This window comes from Eurosta solidaginis, chromosome 5 (assembly GCF_040869045.1).
Source record: "Eurosta solidaginis isolate ZX-2024a chromosome 5, ASM4086904v1, whole genome shotgun sequence".
Taxonomy (NCBI): domain Eukaryota; kingdom Metazoa; phylum Arthropoda; class Insecta; order Diptera; family Tephritidae; genus Eurosta; species Eurosta solidaginis.
The window spans coordinates 18,343,702-18,361,695 of record NC_090323.1 but is presented as its reverse complement, the minus strand read 5'-3'; the positions used below and the strand labels follow the sequence as shown (position 1 = coordinate 18,361,695).

Below are 17,994 nucleotides of genomic sequence, written 5' to 3'. Positions count from 1 at the left end.
ATGGTTATAAGTCACCATTAATTGGACCTTTACTAATGCAGCTTTCGGGATTTTCTGTACAAGTTCTGCTTCTTTTTGACATTCTCAAAATGTGATCTCTAATATTTGGTCATTGCTGTTATTCCTATCCTAACATTTCCATTATGAAATCGTAAACAAAACTCGAGATAATTAGAATTTTTATTGTTTCAATCAATGTGCAGAAACGACAAATTATGTTAAACGAATTAATATCGTGGGTTTTAAATACATATCTTGGCAAATATTTGGAAGACTTCAATCCACAACAATTGTCTGTTGCTTTGCTTTCAGGTGGGTTTTGCTGATTCTTTTCAAGAAAAATATACATTTTTTTATATAGCAATTTTGCTGCGCATAATTATTTATTATATGCAAAATTGTGTACTTAATGTAAAGAGTAAAACTCGATAAATATAATTTTGTGTTTTTAATGCCGGTAATAGTCTAGTTGAGGGGTCGACTGCTAATACGCTAGCAAAAATATCGAGAGAGGTGTCAAACGACGCGTCTTGACATCAGTATTAATAATCCGAAGGCGGAAAATAAAAATTTTAACGCATTCAAAAGATATTAACGAAAAACCGAAAAATGACCCGCGGGTACCTCCGAAACCGGGGGTCAGATCCATAGTATTTTTGTGCAGAACATTTTTTTGCGTTGGCGGCCTTCGGCCGCTATTATAAAAAATAACCCTGGGCTACGCCATGCCAAGTCCGGGTGTGTGGTATAACCGTGGCTACCGCCACGGTGATGCACAATTTTTTTTGGGGGTACAAACACAACAACAACCACATGGAAATCGCCAACTTCAAATGCAAATATCTCCGGACAGAGATAAAATTTTTCTTTTCCGCCATCGGATTATTGTTCTCGAGATTAATACGCGTCGTTTGACACCTCTCTCGATGTTTTTGGTAACGTATTAGCAGTCGACCCCTCAACTAGACTATTACCAAATTCAATGATATATCTTGTTACAAGAGGATTCCGAAGTTTATGTGTTGTTTCATTATGGTGAAAATAGTTAATGACATTGCAGAATAAAACAGAATCGCTTTGGGACCAAATTGCGTATTCACTATTTTATATGTACATACATATGTATCTTTGCATGCCGGTGAAACCGCTGCATGTTGTTCTAGTTGTAGCGATAAAGCTGCTCCCCGAAGGCTTTGGGGAGTGTTATCGATGTGATGGTCCTTTGCCGGAAACAGAACCGGTACGCTCCGGTAACAGCACCATTAAGGTGCTAGCCCGACCATCTTGGGAACGATTTATATGACCACGTTAAACCTTCAGGCATTCCCTCCCTCCCCACCCCCAACTTCCATGAGGAGCTTGGGGTCGCCAGAGCCTCGTCTGTTAGTGAAACAGGATTCGCCGTGGATAGGTGAGGTTGACAATTGGGTTTGCAGAAGCTGTATATTGCGCTGACAACCTGAAGGGGTGCGCTACACAGCCCCTTGAACCTGGTATTTTAGTCGCCTCTTACGACAGGCATATCTACCGCGGGTATATTCTGACCCCCTAACCCGCTGGGGGAGCATCCGCTGCATCCGTATATTATATGCAATAATTAATAAAAATATATCTGGGTACTCAAGGAGAGGTGTTATGGAATTTCCTATTTTTCTTTCTGGGTGTGTATGTTATTATGTAGTTTTTACCTTTGATCCCCAGTCGCCGACTATCATTCAAAGCGATCAGACGTGTATTAGTGTTCACTACTGTGCTAAGTACCGCTATTCTATTTACTTTTCAATTCTTTTGTTGTCATTCTTACACGATTTGCACGTGTATAATTTCGAGTAACCAAATTTAACAAAATTAAATTTATATAGCTATTTTGCCAACATGCCGTGGCCTACGGATAAGCCACCAAATCGATTTTCCGCTTTGGCGGATCTCGATGATAATCCGGTAAAAAAGAAAAAAACAAACAGTAAACAATTTGATTTTCCACTACTCCCCCACAAAGCTACCCCAACCAATAACCCCAAGTTTATCCTAATATCATCTGCTGATAATAATGCCAGTCTTTCTCAATTAAGCCCATTCGCGATCCAAAAGTGGGTTGAATCTATTTCCACGGAAGTAGAATCGATCTCGCAGATTAGGGACGGCAACCTCCTAATCCTAGCACGCAATGCTAAAGTCGCCGAAAAGTTCTTAAAAGCTAAAACCCTCCTAAATATATGTCCAATCAACGCAAAACTTCACGACAGTTTAAACTCTGTCAAGGGTGTAATATACGCTCCTTGCTTGAAACACGTGCCAGAAGATGAAATCGTAAACGAGATGAAAAGCCAAAATGTCACCGGTGTATATAAATTTTCGCGCCTAATTGAAGGCAAACCCACCATCACCGGACTAATGGTCCTCACATTTGATCTTTTCCGTCTACCAGAATCCGTTGATATCGCCTGGCATAAAGTAAAAGTACAACCTTATATACCTAATCCCATGCGTTGCAAAAAATGCCAACTACTTGGACATACCCAAAAACGGTGTATAAAGGACCCATTGTGCAATGGGTGCAACCTCCCACCCCATTCGCTGGAAAAATGTACAAGAACCCTTTGCGCCAATTGCTCTAGTGACCACCAATCATCAGATAGGAAGTGTCCCGAATATATCAAAGCCAAAGAGATTCTCAAAATATTAACGCTAGAGAAGTGCAGCATCGGAGAAGGACGCCGAATGTACAAGGAAATACTCCCTTTCCAACAACAAGCAGCCTCATACGCTAACATGACCAAAACAAATCCTCCTAAAAAATCCAATACAACAACCCATCCTCCTCAAAAAACCAACACAACAGCCAATCCTATCCAAAAAACCAACTCCTCATCCATTTCAGAAACAAATACTAACCCACCACCTTCACAAAATATATACACTACTAAACCAATATCAACCCAAGTAGAAAAACCTCCATCCAACACAACAAAAAAAACCGAAAACAACAACATAAACACCACAGAATCAAATAAATCTACCTCATTCTCCACCCCAGAGCCTCACAGCTCGGTCAATTTAACAACTCCAGTATCCTTATCCCAACAATCTCCAAATATATCCCCATTTTCCCAATTTACCCAAAAATTACTAAAAACCAATGACTATTTTGTTAATATTTCTAAAGACATAGATGACTCTATGGACTCTTCCTAAGAAGATCCATAGAAAAAGCTTTATTCTAAACAGCAAACACACCCCCTACATCTCTATATATCCTATCGTTTTTGTAAACCCTTGTTTACAAAAATCGTATAGTTAAATTTTTTTTTTCTGCACTTATGGACTTCAATATTCTTCAATGGAATATGAAAGGTTTCATAAATAACTACTCAGAACTTCAAATACTTCTCAAACACTACAACCCCTACATCATAGCAATCCAAGAAACCCACTGTAGCAATAATTTCACTCCAATACTCCCTAAAGGATACAAAGGCTACTTTACTAACGCCGTCTCAAACACCCAGTCAAAACAAGGTAGTAGCATTCTAATCAAAGACTTTATACCTCACAAACGAATAAATATTAACACCCAACATCAGATGGTTTCCGTCGAGGTTGAAATGAATATTAAGTTCACTATTTTGTCCGTCTACATACCACCAAATGAAACCTTTAATAGCAGAGACCTAACAAACATTTTTTCGGCTATTAATACTCCTATCATTGTTCTAGGAGACTTCAACAGTTGGAGTAACTTATGGGGATCTAGTGTGATCAATCACCGAGGAAAACTTGTTGAAAATTCAATTACACAATGCAACCTATGCGTTTTGAATGATGGTAGCGCAACTCACTTTTACACATATAGACATTTCACTCTGTTCACCCTCCCTTCTTCCAATAATCTCCTGGCAAACGATCGACGATCTGTACAATAGCGACCACTTCCCAATCATATTGAAAATTTACTTTAACACAAATAGACCAAGCAGAACTAAATATCTAATGGGAAAACGCCAGGTTTCGACTGTGTCTCGTATGCCATGATGAAGTCGGCATCTCCTTTTGCCAAGTCCCGTCTATTATTACTTTACAATCAAATTTTTTACTGCGGTGTAATTCCACAAAGCTGGAAAACAGCCACAATAATTCCCATCCCTAAACCTAATAAAAACCAACTCTCAACTAGCGGATATCGACCGATCTCACTATTGTCCTGCCTTTCAAAGACTCTAGAACGAATAGTAGCTAATCGTATATCATGGTTTACGGAAACCCTACATCTCGTTGATTCTTTCCAAGTAGCATTCAAGCCAAATAGAGGATGTACAGACGCTCTACTCCATATAGACCACTACGTGTGCAAAGCACTATCTGCCCGTCATCACGCAACTATTCTTTCGGTTGACTTCGAAAACGCGTTTGATCGAATTGGTTCACATGTCATTCTCAATTGCCTGCATAACTGGGGCATTGACCCAAAAATATTGCAGTTTGTCAAATCCTTTTTATCAAATAGACAATTCAGGGTAAGAATTGGTGATACTTTCTCCAACGTCTACCCACTTAATAACGGAATTCCTCAAGGATCTCCCCTATCTGTTGTCCTTTTTTCTATCGCATTTAACGAAATTAGTAAAATTATCAAAACAAACAATTCCATAGAGCACTGTCTCTATGCAGATGACTTGTACATTCTCTGCAAGAGAGATGCTACACAAACAAAAAACATACTTGAAAATATATCGAACGGCATTGTGAATTGGTCTAAATATTCCGGAGCCAAAATATCATTGAGCAAAACAAAAAACTATCACGTATGTAGAAAACGCAAATGCGATTTTAACAATCTAAAAATATCAATTGACAATGTCAAACTAGAGAATGTGAAGCATCTTAAAATATTAGGTATTGTATTCTCCAACAATTACAGATGGAATAACCATTGTCTAGAATTAAAGAAGTCATTAGCTGCCAGAGTAAATTTTATATCATATCTTTCAAGCAAAAAATGTCACATTCATAAATACATTAATTTATCTCAGTAAGGCACTAGTTTTAAGTAAGATCGACTATGGGCTATACCTTTACGGAAACTCTCCGAAATCCACACTTAAAATATTAAGTCCGAGTTACCATCAAACAGCAAGATTGTGCACCTATGCTTTCCGAACAACACCAGTAAGAAACATCTTGGCAGAGACGAATCTACCCACACTGGAAGAAAGAATCCACCATATAGAGACACTGTTAACTCCCAAAATAATGATTGAATGCGATTCCATTATATATAAAGACGTAAAAATGATAATGCAAAGTTCGCCTGGCAGCAGTCCAAGACTGCGATCTGCTCTGTATAGAATATTCGATACCGCAACAAATTTGGGACTACTATACGTTGAAGAAGAGGCTCAAACTAATAACCCCCCGTGGGCGATCCGAAAAACATCATGCGACCTCAGCCTGTCCAGATACAAAAAACATAACACACCACCTAGCATATATTTACAACTCTTCCAAGAACGGAAAGCTACTACGAAGAAAATGAATGGAAATTCTTATACACAGATGGGTCAAAAACCGTAGACAAACCCGCCAGCTACTCTGTCGTAGACACTAACAAAACCTAACAGATATTGCTTCAACTTTCACCGCTGAAGCCGTAGCCATACAGCATGCTATACTTATAGCAATAGAAGAAAACACCAAAACTATCATATGCACCGATAGCCTGTCGGTTTTGAAAGCAGTTCTTAACCCAACAATCTCGTCAAAAACAATTCAGATGATCAGAGATAACCTTATTGATCACAACGAAATACTTAGACTTCTCTGGATACCAGAACATGTAAATATTTCAGGCAATGAAGCAGCAGACACCGCGGCTAAGTCAGCTAGCAACTTGCCTGTAACGGCAGATAGCACCATTGAAAAAAATGATATGCGACGGTTCATTATACACCGTCTACGACAAGAAGATAAAGAAAAATGGAATAGCTACAACCACCAACACTATAAATCAATTAACCAAGAACTGGTATCTCCAACCTATCCACCAAACATCTGGAAAAAACAAATTGAAATCTATTCTCGCATTCGCCTTGGGCATACAAGATGTACACATGAGTATCTGCTCTCAGGAGAGCCTGCACCAACATGCGCACTCTGCCAAAATACATTAACCTTGAAACATATTTTCTCCGACTGTACCATACTGCAAGCAACAAGAAACATCTATCTAAAGAAAAATTGGATAACCATTCTAAAAAATCCCACAAACGACAACCTAAACGCAATATACAATTTCATCAAAGCTTTTAAAGCAACAATCTAGCAAACCAACTCAAAAAACTCCTTCTGTTAATTACATATATTTAAGTTATAATATAGAACCGATAGCCCTGGCAGCTAGTGCTCACTAGTCTATTTAACTAGTTAATTTATTTAATTATGTTAATAAATCATAATAATAATAATAATAATACCTTTGATCCGCAAAATGCGCTTACATACAAATGTACATCCATACGTATTCGCGTAAACTTCATTGATTTATATTATTGTTGTTATTTTTATAAACATGGGTACATGGGAGTTGCGAAAAGGGAGATCCCCTACTAGACGCGCTACCCGAATTTGATACCACGAGCCGTTTCATTCATTCAATAATTAATCAACATTTTTATTGGCCTAGCATCAAGAATATAACTCATCTTTACTATGGATGCTGTTTTGTAATAGCCACCTTAACATCTTAAATAAAATACTGCCCGGGAAGTCGCGCGTCATACCTGGTATAAGTGACTGATGCCCTGCATTTAGTGTTTCCTACCCGGTAAACAACGCATACATCTAACTATAATTTGGAACTAACACCTCTTATAGCAACTACTTTACAAACCAACATAGTTTGCGTTAGAAATGGCCAATTTCGTACTTGCAGCATTGATAACAAAATCTCCGTGTAGTGTTCTTATCATTACAATAACAACAGCACTGCGAGATTTGTTCTGAAAAGGCTAGCACTGTGAAATTCGATAACTTATTCGGCCCCTTTAACTTCGCCCTACCAAACTACTACTCTCTGTTGTTGTTTTTGTAGCAGTGCTTCGCCCCATCCAATAGGTGTAACCGATTAAATTGTCGTCAATATCCTCTAACGGAAGTCCAAGGAAACTTGCTTTTTCAACCATAAAGAGAGGGGTGTTAGAGTCGTTGGTTCCACATTACAATTAAAAAGATGGTTGGTGTCATGTGTGGACACATTGTAAGCAGGGCATACATTTTGTATGTCAGGGTTGATTCTGGATAGGCAAGAGTTTAACCTGTTACAGTATCCAGATCGAAGTTGGCTAGAGTGACTCGCGTTTGCCTAGGGAGTGTGCGTTCCTCTTCTGCAAGTTTAGGGTATTGTTCTTTGAGTACAGGATTCACCCTGCAATTCCTGACATAGAGGTCCGACGCCTTTTTGTGCAGTTCACTGAGGACCTGCTTGTGTTTTTTGGCTCCATACGGCTGTGTTCTCAAGTGCCGTATTTCGTCATAATTCTTACGGAGATGACCCTTAAGCCCCTGGGCGGTGTTGGCTCATCAATCAGATATCTGTTGGGATGCCCAGGTTTCTGGGTATTCAACAGGAACTGTTTGGTTAGCATTTCATTTCTCTCCCTGATGGGGAGTATTCTCGCCTCATTATGTAGATGGTGTTCTGGGGACATAAGAAGACGCCCGTGGCGGTTCTGGGGGCAGTATTTTGGCAGGAATGTAGCTTCTTCCAGTGATTAGTCTTTAGGCTTGGCGACCATATCGGGGACGCGTAGCATGCAATGGGCTGGCCAATTGCTTTGTAAGTGGTAATGAGCGTTTCTTTATCTTTTCCCCAAGTACTGCCAGCAAGAGATTTAAGGATTTTATTGCGGCTCTGGATTTTCAGTACAATTGCGGCTGCATGCTCACCATAGTGTAGATCCTGATCGAACCTCACCCCCAAGATTTTGGGGTGTAAGACAGTCGGTAGCGTAGTGCCACTGAAGTGTATGTCCAAAATGGTCGACATTTGGGACGTCCACGTTGTAAATAAGGTCGCTGATGATTTAGACTGTGATAAAGTCAGGTTTCGCGAGGTGAAAAACTGGAGATCAGGTAGGTAGCCGTTTATTTGGTTGCAAAGCTCATCGATCTGTGGGCCTGGGCCTGTGGCCATTATTGTGCAGTCATCGGCGTAGGAAACGATAATAACTCCTTCGATAACAATAAACTCTTCCAGGTCTTGCAGTAACGTGCCATGTTTGACCGTATCAAAAGCTTTTGATAGGTCTAGCGCAACGAGTACTGTTCTATGGTGGGGTTTTTGATTTAAACCTCCTACTTTCTCTTCATGTTGTGTTTACGTTTACCACCAGACGTCTTTTGGAAATTTTATTATGTACAGCAGTCAGGCTAGGACCGGAAATTGCTAGTGCTGGAGCTTAGTGAATTCATATCAGACAATAAACTATATGCGAAGTATTAAATATGCTGATGTACCAACTCTACCTCAAGGCTTGTACGGCTAGCTGAGCAACCACCCTTCTCCACATTGTCGTTGTATTGTTCTCTTGACTAATATTTATGAGAAAAATGTTGAAATTGAAGGTCTGTTAAACATAAGTTCCTTAACAGCGGTACAGGGTGTGGGTAGGGCTATATAGATAACTGTGAGGCTATACACTGCAACATACATGTCTCTTGTGAGCAAATTTTCTTAACAGCACTAGCGTTCCGAAAGGAAATCCGGAACGGAGCGCGGTTTTGTGTGTACCTACTTTCTAATTTTACCGATGGAAGGATACTTAGCCTTGTTTATGTGGCTTTTACGATTCTAAGACTCCTTTTGGGGAGGCTGATCATGACATTTTAACGCTTTTTTTGCGCCAGTATTGTTCTCTGTGGCACATCCTCTCCTGCCTGAGCTCTTCCCTTATTATTGTGTGTGATCCTATCGCCATTATGGGCTCGTGGCCTTTTGGCCTTTCGCCCATTGTCTTCCTGGCCAGATCGTCCGCATGCTCATTTCCATCCACCCCACCGTGGTAAACGTGGTAAAGCTTTTGCTTGTAAACAGCCAATATATGATTTATAAGAGAGAGGGAAAAATAAAAAAGGAAGAGAATGAGATTGCTTTGCTAGCGTACCATATATTACCCATACGTAGTTCATGTCAATTACAAACACTTCAAATTACAAACATACATAATTATTATACTTATTTTCTTGCAGGTGAAGTTGAATTAGAAAACGTTCCAATACGAAAGGATGCACTCCGTTCATTCGGTATACCAGTTCAGGCGCAATCAGGAAATATTGGCAAAATAAAACTACAAATACCGGTACGACAATTTCGTACAGCTCCATGGTGTATAATTATTGAACGTATTTATGGCGTATTCGGTCCCAAAGATCTCGACGACTGGGACGATGAACGTGAGAAATTAGCTGAATATGAATTCAAAGTGGCTGAGCTCGATGCCAAAGAAGCCAAGTGGCGCGTCGAGAATGGTTATCAAATTGATACCTACTATTCAAATTCATATACAAGTTGGCTTAATTATGGTACCACTTTAGCTACAAATATACTACAGAATTTGGAATTGAAAATAAAAGACGTGCATATACGTTATGAGGATACGTTAACAGTGAAGGGCATACAATTTGCTGCTGGCATAAAAATCAATTCGTTGACTGTTCAAAGTTGTGACGTTAATTGGCAAGCGACACGCTCAAATACAGCGAACGATCAACATGTTTCCTATAAATTGATTGAGCTGAAAGATTTCTCCTTATATTGGGATTGTATGACGGATGATAATAAATGTTCAAATTTATTATCAAAAGATTTATTGGCATATATGAACGAAAAATGCGACGAACGTCAACATCACTATTTGTTGCATCCGATAAGAGCGAGTGCGCATTTCAAGCGTGAATGTTGCAAGCAAGCTATACGTTCGAAATCCAAACCGCGAATTAATTGTGAATTCCAAGTGCAAGAAGTCAAAGTGACTGTTAGTGATGTATGTATGAATTCGCTTTATACTCGTATATGTATGTATAAGTATGTACCACTAGATTTAGGCAGTCAACTCAAAAAAATAGAATGTTCCTCCAGCGGTTATTGATACAGTGATCAATTGTTGAATATCTAAAATATTTGTCTTTTTGAGTTGGTCTCTTCAATTGAAAATGTACCAATTTCAAGCTCATTGCGTTGGGTGAAATAACTTCTATTCAGCATGAAAGACTTACACCCCTATTATGAACTCATACGATACACGATAAACGCTTGCAATCTGTTATACCGTATTATGAATAAATTATAGCGTGTGACCGATCGTTAGCGTTTATCGTTTATCGTGGTATTGCCATACGCTAACTATCGTATCAGCTGTTAAATTTTCTACGATAGCTATCGTTGATAAATTTTTGCACCATCCGTTGGGAACTATTTAAATAAAATTTTAAATCCAAAAGAATCTAAATAAAGCCTCATTCCCAACACTCTGTTGCAACGCCCTGGCAAGAAACCTTAAAGTGGCACAAACCTTCAAAATATTTGGGACGGATAACCTATTTTTACGGGCGCGCAAACTGCCTCCTACTTCTGTTAAGACATACTCTGAAATTTATTTTTTTACTTCTAGTATGTCAAGTGCTTACAGTGTAGAGTTCATTTTAAGAATATTGGAGGCATCTCTCAATTTTCTTCTTTCTATGGCCTTTATTCGAGTTTCTTCAATTTGTTAATTTGAGTTTACATAAAAGGCAACAGATGTTGCAGAAAACATGGTATTATTACAGCTTTTAAAAACTTTTGCCACTTTTACGTACGAGATAATTGAATTTTTAGTATTTGCGTTTTGTTTTGCTATCTTTTTCGTATAGATTCACAATAATTTGTAAACAAAACTCTGCTGTCATTCACAATAGTACATCTATCGGCCGTGTGGAAATCGCAATATGAAAGCTGATTTTTTACAATATGCTAGCAAGCGTTCATCGTTTATCGTATGAAAATTCATAATAGGGGTGTTATTAATCTCACAGTTCAATTCATATTATCAAGAGCACCTACAAGCAGTTACAACATACAATGTCTCTGAATTATCTAGAAATAAATAGCCTTTTTCGAATTTTTGGCAATATGAAGTTTATATTGCCTGGGGCGTGGCTTCGCCCACATTTCAACAATCTTTTTTTCTACACCATCCTTGAACCTTGAAGAAGGAAACGAACAAAAAATGATCGAAATAGGTGAAGACTAACCCACAGCAATTCACTTATATATATATATATTAGGGTCGGTCAAATTTATTGTTGAAAAGACACATCCAGTTTCTGAATCTATTGGTCATACTGAGTAATATTGTCCATGGGACCATAGGTCTGAAATGAATTTCGTGCCTCCCTAATTTTGTTAGAAAATTTTATATTCCAATCCGAATAGCGGCTGTCACAAATAAAATACATGAAAATAAATGTCAAATTCGGATTCGGATTGGGATATAAACGTTTCTAACAAAATTAGGGAGGCTCGAAATTCATTTCAGACCTATGGTCCCATGGACAATATTACTCAGTATGACCCATAGATTCAGAAACTGGGTCTGCACCTGAAGTTTTTTCCCCTTTTTCCCCTATACAATTTGTCCCGCCCTAATATATTGTAACGAAATTTAAGTGTAACGAAATTTACTTGCAAATCCTCTTATTTGCAATCCTCTGCTAAGTTCGAATCACTAAACTGTTGAATAAATAACTCCAATATTGAATGATGGAAAAATGGCCTTTATTAAAGTACTTCACAATAACACTTATACTTTGCTACTCGCTGGCTTAATAACCAAACTGATTGATAACTCAAATTAAACTCTACTATTGGCCGCAAGATCGCGTGCTTAATGGAAATCTCAAATCAAACTGAATTACTTCTTACTCGCCTGCCCCGCTTTTTTAGTTTACGCTGCATACTTCTAGGCTCTTCGATTTCCAGAACTTACTAGTTATTTTCGCTACAAAATCGCCAGCCACAACTACGTGCACAAATTATTGCTCTCTCTTGTGCCAACTCAGATAAGATATATGCATGTGTCTGTGCATTGCCGCTCCGCTGCTCGTATACGTACATATGTGTAGACGCAATTATTTATTCGTTTATGTAGATACATAATGATTGAATTATTGATGTGAATGTTTGTAGTTTACAGTCTCTCGCGCATACATAGGCGCATAAGTAAATGCATCTGTGTGTGACATTTCTTTCGGCTGCCTTATATATGTGTATACATGATTTGATTATTGACGTAAATACTGCTTGGCATGGCCTTAGCATCGCCTTAGTGATGGTACAGCTCAGCGATGCCAATATCCGTGACACTACCCTCCACCTAAGTCTGATCGTCCCGATCAGACAAATTTCTCGATCTAAACGCTGCTAATCTCTCCAAATGAACCACTTTCATTTTGGTTCGTGGTTTGGTAGTGGTTTGTATGCGGTACACTACATCGTTGATCCGTTTTACAACTTTGTATGGGCCTTCCCAGTTACACTGTAATTTCGGGGACAAACCTTTTTTTCGTTATGGGTTGTATAGCAGCACCAAATCTCCTTCCTGAAACCCTTCCGAATTAATTGCTTTATCGTACCTCGCTTTCCCCTCACTAGGGTAGGCACCTTGTCGTTGGTGTGAGGGCTTAGCCGAACTCCATAGCGCCCGACTATGAGGCGGAGCTGTTTAGGACTGACATCTACGCCGTTTCGCCTCATAGGAGGGCGGCGGGATGTCGGTGACCAAGAACTGCCAACCCCCTAATCCAGGGTGTTATGCGGACCGTGCCTATTGGACGATTTGCAGCCAGGGGATAAATTCGGCTGTATTCGAACGGAGCCTTCCCGATACCGGGCCATCTCGGGAAGTATTTATGGCCTTACCGCAGTAAGGGGCGCTGCTGTGGCGGACGGTTCTTTCCCCGTATATAATACTGGACCGCTGAGCCCGCCTTGTCGGGCAGGTGGTCGTACGACCAAGATGAACAACTCATTACCTGAATGTAATAAGGAGGATGTAAAGAGGAGGACTGAGTCGCAATCCAAGGACGACAAATACGAATTAAGCGATGCGTCGGACTCGGGGAGCGAGAGTAGTGCTGATTCAATGAACTCCGTGTTGGAGAAGCACACAAATGAAAATGGAGTAGAAGAGTGGAGAAGGGTACGGAGCAGAGGAAGTAAAAGAGCTCTCTCGCAGTACCGTGCAGCACTAAGAATTGTACAACGCTTGGGAGCAGTGGTCGACCCAACAGAAGTGGAGATCGAGCGCTTGGAATGGGCCCATGAAGCGGTAGAAGTAGGTCGAAGGCAGTTCAAAAGGTTTGCTGCGAGAAACCCTCGGTTCTGCAACCGGTACAAGGAGGAAGAAGCGTCGAATGGCAGAATGAAGAGGCAACGTTCGGCAGAAGGCGACAAGCCTGCTTTCAAGAGGCAGAAAGGACCCAGTCCTAGAGCCGCGAGGCAGGGCAGTCGCATAGACAAGACAAGTAGGCCCAAAGCTGTAAGACAGATGGGTTCCAATAGCGAGGTAGCAACTACCTCGAAAGCTGCCAGTCAGAGGGAAGTTCCAACTACGGAAGTAGGAGATAAGCCAAAGGGAGATAACGCTAAGACTCCGGCTTTCTCGGAGGTTCCAAAGGGAGATAACACTAAGACTCCTGCTTTTCCCGAGAAAATGAGTGATGTGGCAAAGCAGTCACTGACTGTGGCGCTGGTTGATCGTAGCAGTCCGTTCGGACAAATGACTACTGAAAGGTGGATGTGGAAAGGGAGCTTATTATCTTAATGCTTAAGATGATGCGGGAACAACCAAGTAAGCCCCTTCCAACCTTTGATTCGGGGGGATGGTATAATGGTGTGAAGATGATAGCGTACGACAACATCGCGAGCTTGCGGTGGCTGGAGGAAGTCGTTCCAAACCTCCAAAGGCAAGGCAAGAACGCGCGGTTTGAGGTGGTGGATAAAGCGCAAATCCCCACGGTACCAAAAGTTAAGGTATGGATACCATGCGTGATGAAGTCGGAGGATACACTGCGACTTCTGCAGAAACAGAATCCGAACATACCGACACAGGATTGGAAGGTACTTACTGTATCTCGGCCTACCGAGGATGGTCAGTTCTACATCTTCCAAATAAACAAGCAGGCGGAGGATATTTTGTACACGCAGCTTGGCAAAATGTCCTTTGGCACTGGCAAAATTTACATGCGACTCAGGAAAAGAAGTCCCGAGGATAAAAATCCTAACACGCTGGAAGTGGGCGAAGTCGAAAAGGACCTCAGAAGCCTAAGGGAAAAAAGACAGGTGGAGGTCCCCGACGTCACCACGAACGTGCTAGAAGAGGACCAACCGCTAAATGGTGCTGTGACTCGCACAGAGGAACACCCTGCACAACAGTCACGAGAGGCTGAAGGGGGCTTCGAATACTCTAAACCAAAAGGGCAAGGGGAGAACGACGACGCCAAGACGAAGGTGCTGGAGGGGGACAAACAGCCCAATGGTGCTGCGAGTCATACAGATAAACCTCCAACACAGTAAAGTGGCGTCGAGCGAACTCCTCCTAACCCTTGAGGAGGGTTCGTTTGACGTGGCGCTGATCCAGGAGCCGTGGCTCTCATCGGGAGGAAAGGTTTCTGGACTTAGCGCGCGCGGGTTTGGCGTTTACTACGCACAAATGGAAGGACGGGTGCGAGCTGTAGTAATGGTAAGGAAACAGCTGCATTCATATATGCTGCCTAATTACACCACCGAGGATCTCGTAGCGGTGGCCGTTGAGCAAAAGAATAAGCAGGCATTTATCCTGGCGTCCTGCTACATGGCCCATGCTGCGGTGGTTCCACCGATGGAGTGCAAAAGGTTAGTACAGGAGGAAGGGCGCAAAGTGCGGTTGGTCATAGTCGCAGATGCAAATGCGCACCACAATGCGTGGGGAGGAGCAGATACGAACGAGAGAGGCGAATCTCTATTTTGTTACATCCTGCAAACCAATTTGCAGATAGCCAACAGGGGAAATGTTCCTACATACATTGGTCCAACATCCAGCAATGTTCTGGATATTGCATTGAGCTCCGAGCGTGATATATCAAGGTATGATTGGATGGTTCTCGATAGACCATCCTTCTCCGACCATGCGTATATAAGCTTCAGCATCCCACTAAAGAGGGTAGAGAAGGGAGGAACCTTTAGAAACCCTAGGGCAACGAATTGGACTAAATTCCAGAAACATGTAGAAACGAAACTGGGACAACCCAAAGAGGTTGCTAATGTAGAGGAACTGGAGGAGTCGAATGAATTCCTAACAAGGACGCTTACGACTGCGTATAACAAAGCTTGCCCTCTAAGAAGATTCAGAGGAAAAGCAAAGCCGCCATGGTGGAGCAATGAGCTGAGTCTTCTAAGAAGACAGGTAAAAGAAATGTTTAAACTCGCAAAGACCGCGGAAAGTGAAGCGTGTCGGGACGAGTACAGGGCGAAGAGAAACTCATGGAAAAGTTTCTGTACGGACATAGAGTGCTCCAGTGAAACAGCACGGTTGAAAAAAGTCCTAGCAAAGGGAAACATAGTCCAGGGACTAATAAAGAAAGAGAACGGGGAATGGTCACGTGAAAGTGAGGATTCCCTTGAGGTGCTTCTCGATACACATTTCCCATCGGGAGACGGTTTAGAAGAACCAGCAGACATCACTCACACTTCGATCACGGAGCTAGTGGTGCTGGGCTTGGTGACCGATACCAAGATCGAGTGGGCAGTGAAGACGTTTTCTAAGTTTAAATCGCCGGGCCCAGATGGTATATTCCCGGCCATGCTACAAGTCTCAAGTAGGGCGGTCGTGGAATGGCTTAAAATAATATTCGATGGGTGCATAAGACTGAATCATGTACCGCACTCTTGGAGAACTGCTCGTGTAGCTTTTCTACCAAAGGCGGGGAAGATCGGTCACGTGTATCCCAAAGACTATAGACCCATTAGCTTAACATCATTTCTGCTCAAAACCTTTGAGAGGCTGATAGATGTGTACATAAAGTCCAACGTGGATGAAAAGCTGCTCTCCACAACACAGCATGCGTACACCAAAGGCAAGTCGGTAGACACCGCATTGCATAGGGTGGTAATAAGCATAGAGAAATCCCTGGAATATAAGGAATATGCTCTAGGAGTCTTCTTGGACATTGCCGGGGCTTTCAATAATGTTGCAAAATGGGCGATTATGGATGGTCTTAATTACATTAAAGTACATCCTGCCTTAATCAGATGGATCGGCTGCATGTTAAATTGCAGAAAGATTACATCACAATGGGGATTGTACGAGGCCACGAAATCAGTGGACAGGGGCACGCCGCAGGGAGGGGTGCTATCACCTCTGCTGTGGACACTGGTCATCAACCAACTGCTCAGGCAATTCGATGAGGGACCCGTAAAACTTACGGCTTACGCAGATGACGTTGCAATTGTCATAAGTGGAAAATGCCTTCCAACGATTAGTTCTGGGCATCTAATGTCGGGCTGAAAGTCAATGCGGAGAAGACGGATATGGTCTTGTTTACAAAGAGGTACAAGGTCCCAAATTGGACCAGGCCTAAGTTAGGAGCGGTGACCTTACAGGAGAAACCTTGCACAAAATATCTAGGAATCATCCTAGACAGTAAGCTGTCATGGAAGCTCAACGTGGAGGAGAGGGTCAAGAAGGCCTCAACGGCACTCTATGCATGTAAAAGAATGCTGGGGTGTACGTGGGGCCTATCGCCCTCTCTTTCTCATTGGGTTTTTACAGCGATTGTAAGCCCTATTCTATACTATGGAGTTCTTGTTTGGTGGAAAGCCACACAAAAAACAACATACCTCAAAAAATTAGAGGGGGTATGCAGACTATCGATGCTTTGCATTACGGGAGCCCTGAAAACAACCCCGACGGCTGCACTGTATGCCATTCTGCAAATTCCACCTGTAGACCTGGTAGCAAAGAACAAAGCGTTAACGACCGCAACCAGGCTCGATGCTTCGGGGCAGCTTGAGCGCCGACCATATGGCCATAGTAGTATAGCGTCCTCAGTCACAAGACGAACAGACTACATGATTCCCTACCTGCACTTTGAGGGAGCTCTTAAGGCCACAATAGAGGTGGACGGTTGGCGCAAGGGTGCGCAAATGGCGGACGAGGCGATACATGTGTACACCGATGGTTCCAAAATAGTGGAAGGAGTAGGGTCTGCGGTATACTGCGCTGATCCGGAATTAAGCAGATCCTACAGGCTGTCGGATTACTGTAGCGTTTTCCAAGCGGAAATATTAGCCGTAACCAAAGCAGTAGAAACCCTGGAAGAGAATAGCTTAAGCTGCAACCGTGTTAATTTTTATATTGACAGTCAAGCAGCAATTAAGGCAATAATCTCGCATAGCACAGCATCTAAATGCGTGTTAGAGTGTAAGCAGTCTCTGGAGAGAATCGGGACAGGGAGAAGCATACATCTATATTGGGTCCCAGGGCATATGGGAATAGATGGGAATGAAAAAGCGGACGAATTAGCTAAAAAGGGCGCATCCCTTGAAGCTTGCTCCGTAGACGTCCCAATTAGATTGGGCGAGATTAAGCGAAGGCGAGAGGTGCACATGATCGACCAAGCAGAAAAGGCGTGGGTTCAAGCGCGGGGCTGTAAAGTGTCGAAGATTATGTGTAGGTCTTACAACCTTAGACTAACACAGTTGCTTCTATCATTAAAAAGAGAGGACTGTAGACTCATGACGGGTATTCTGACTGGACACTGCCTTCTGGCGTCACATGCCTTTAAATTAGGCTTGGTCAGTGATAGCAGGTGTAGGAAGTGCGGGTTGGAGGAGGAAACGATCGAGCACGTTCTGTGCTCGTGCCCTGCACTTGCCAGGCTAAGACTCCAGCTATTAGGAGTGATACAGCTGTCAGATCTAGA

The 17,994-nt window shown here is 41.9% G+C and overlaps 1 protein-coding gene across 4 annotated transcripts in view; it reads left to right on the top strand.

Annotated features, from left to right (window-relative positions):
- The first annotated feature begins 121 nt into the window (after nucleotides 1-121).
- Vps13D (vacuolar protein sorting 13D) overlaps nucleotides 122-17,994 on the top strand; it is a 99,593-nt gene continuing 81,720 nt past the window's right edge. For all 4 annotated transcript variants that reach the window (XM_067787125.1, XM_067787123.1, XM_067787124.1 and 1 more), the window contains exons 1-2: nucleotides 122-312; nucleotides 9,244-10,037. In XM_067787125.1, the coding sequence (XP_067643226.1) occupies nucleotides 216-312; nucleotides 9,244-10,037 (891 nt within the window). In that variant the 5' untranslated portion in view covers nucleotides 122-215. The remainder of the gene's footprint in view (nucleotides 313-9,243; nucleotides 10,038-17,994) is intronic.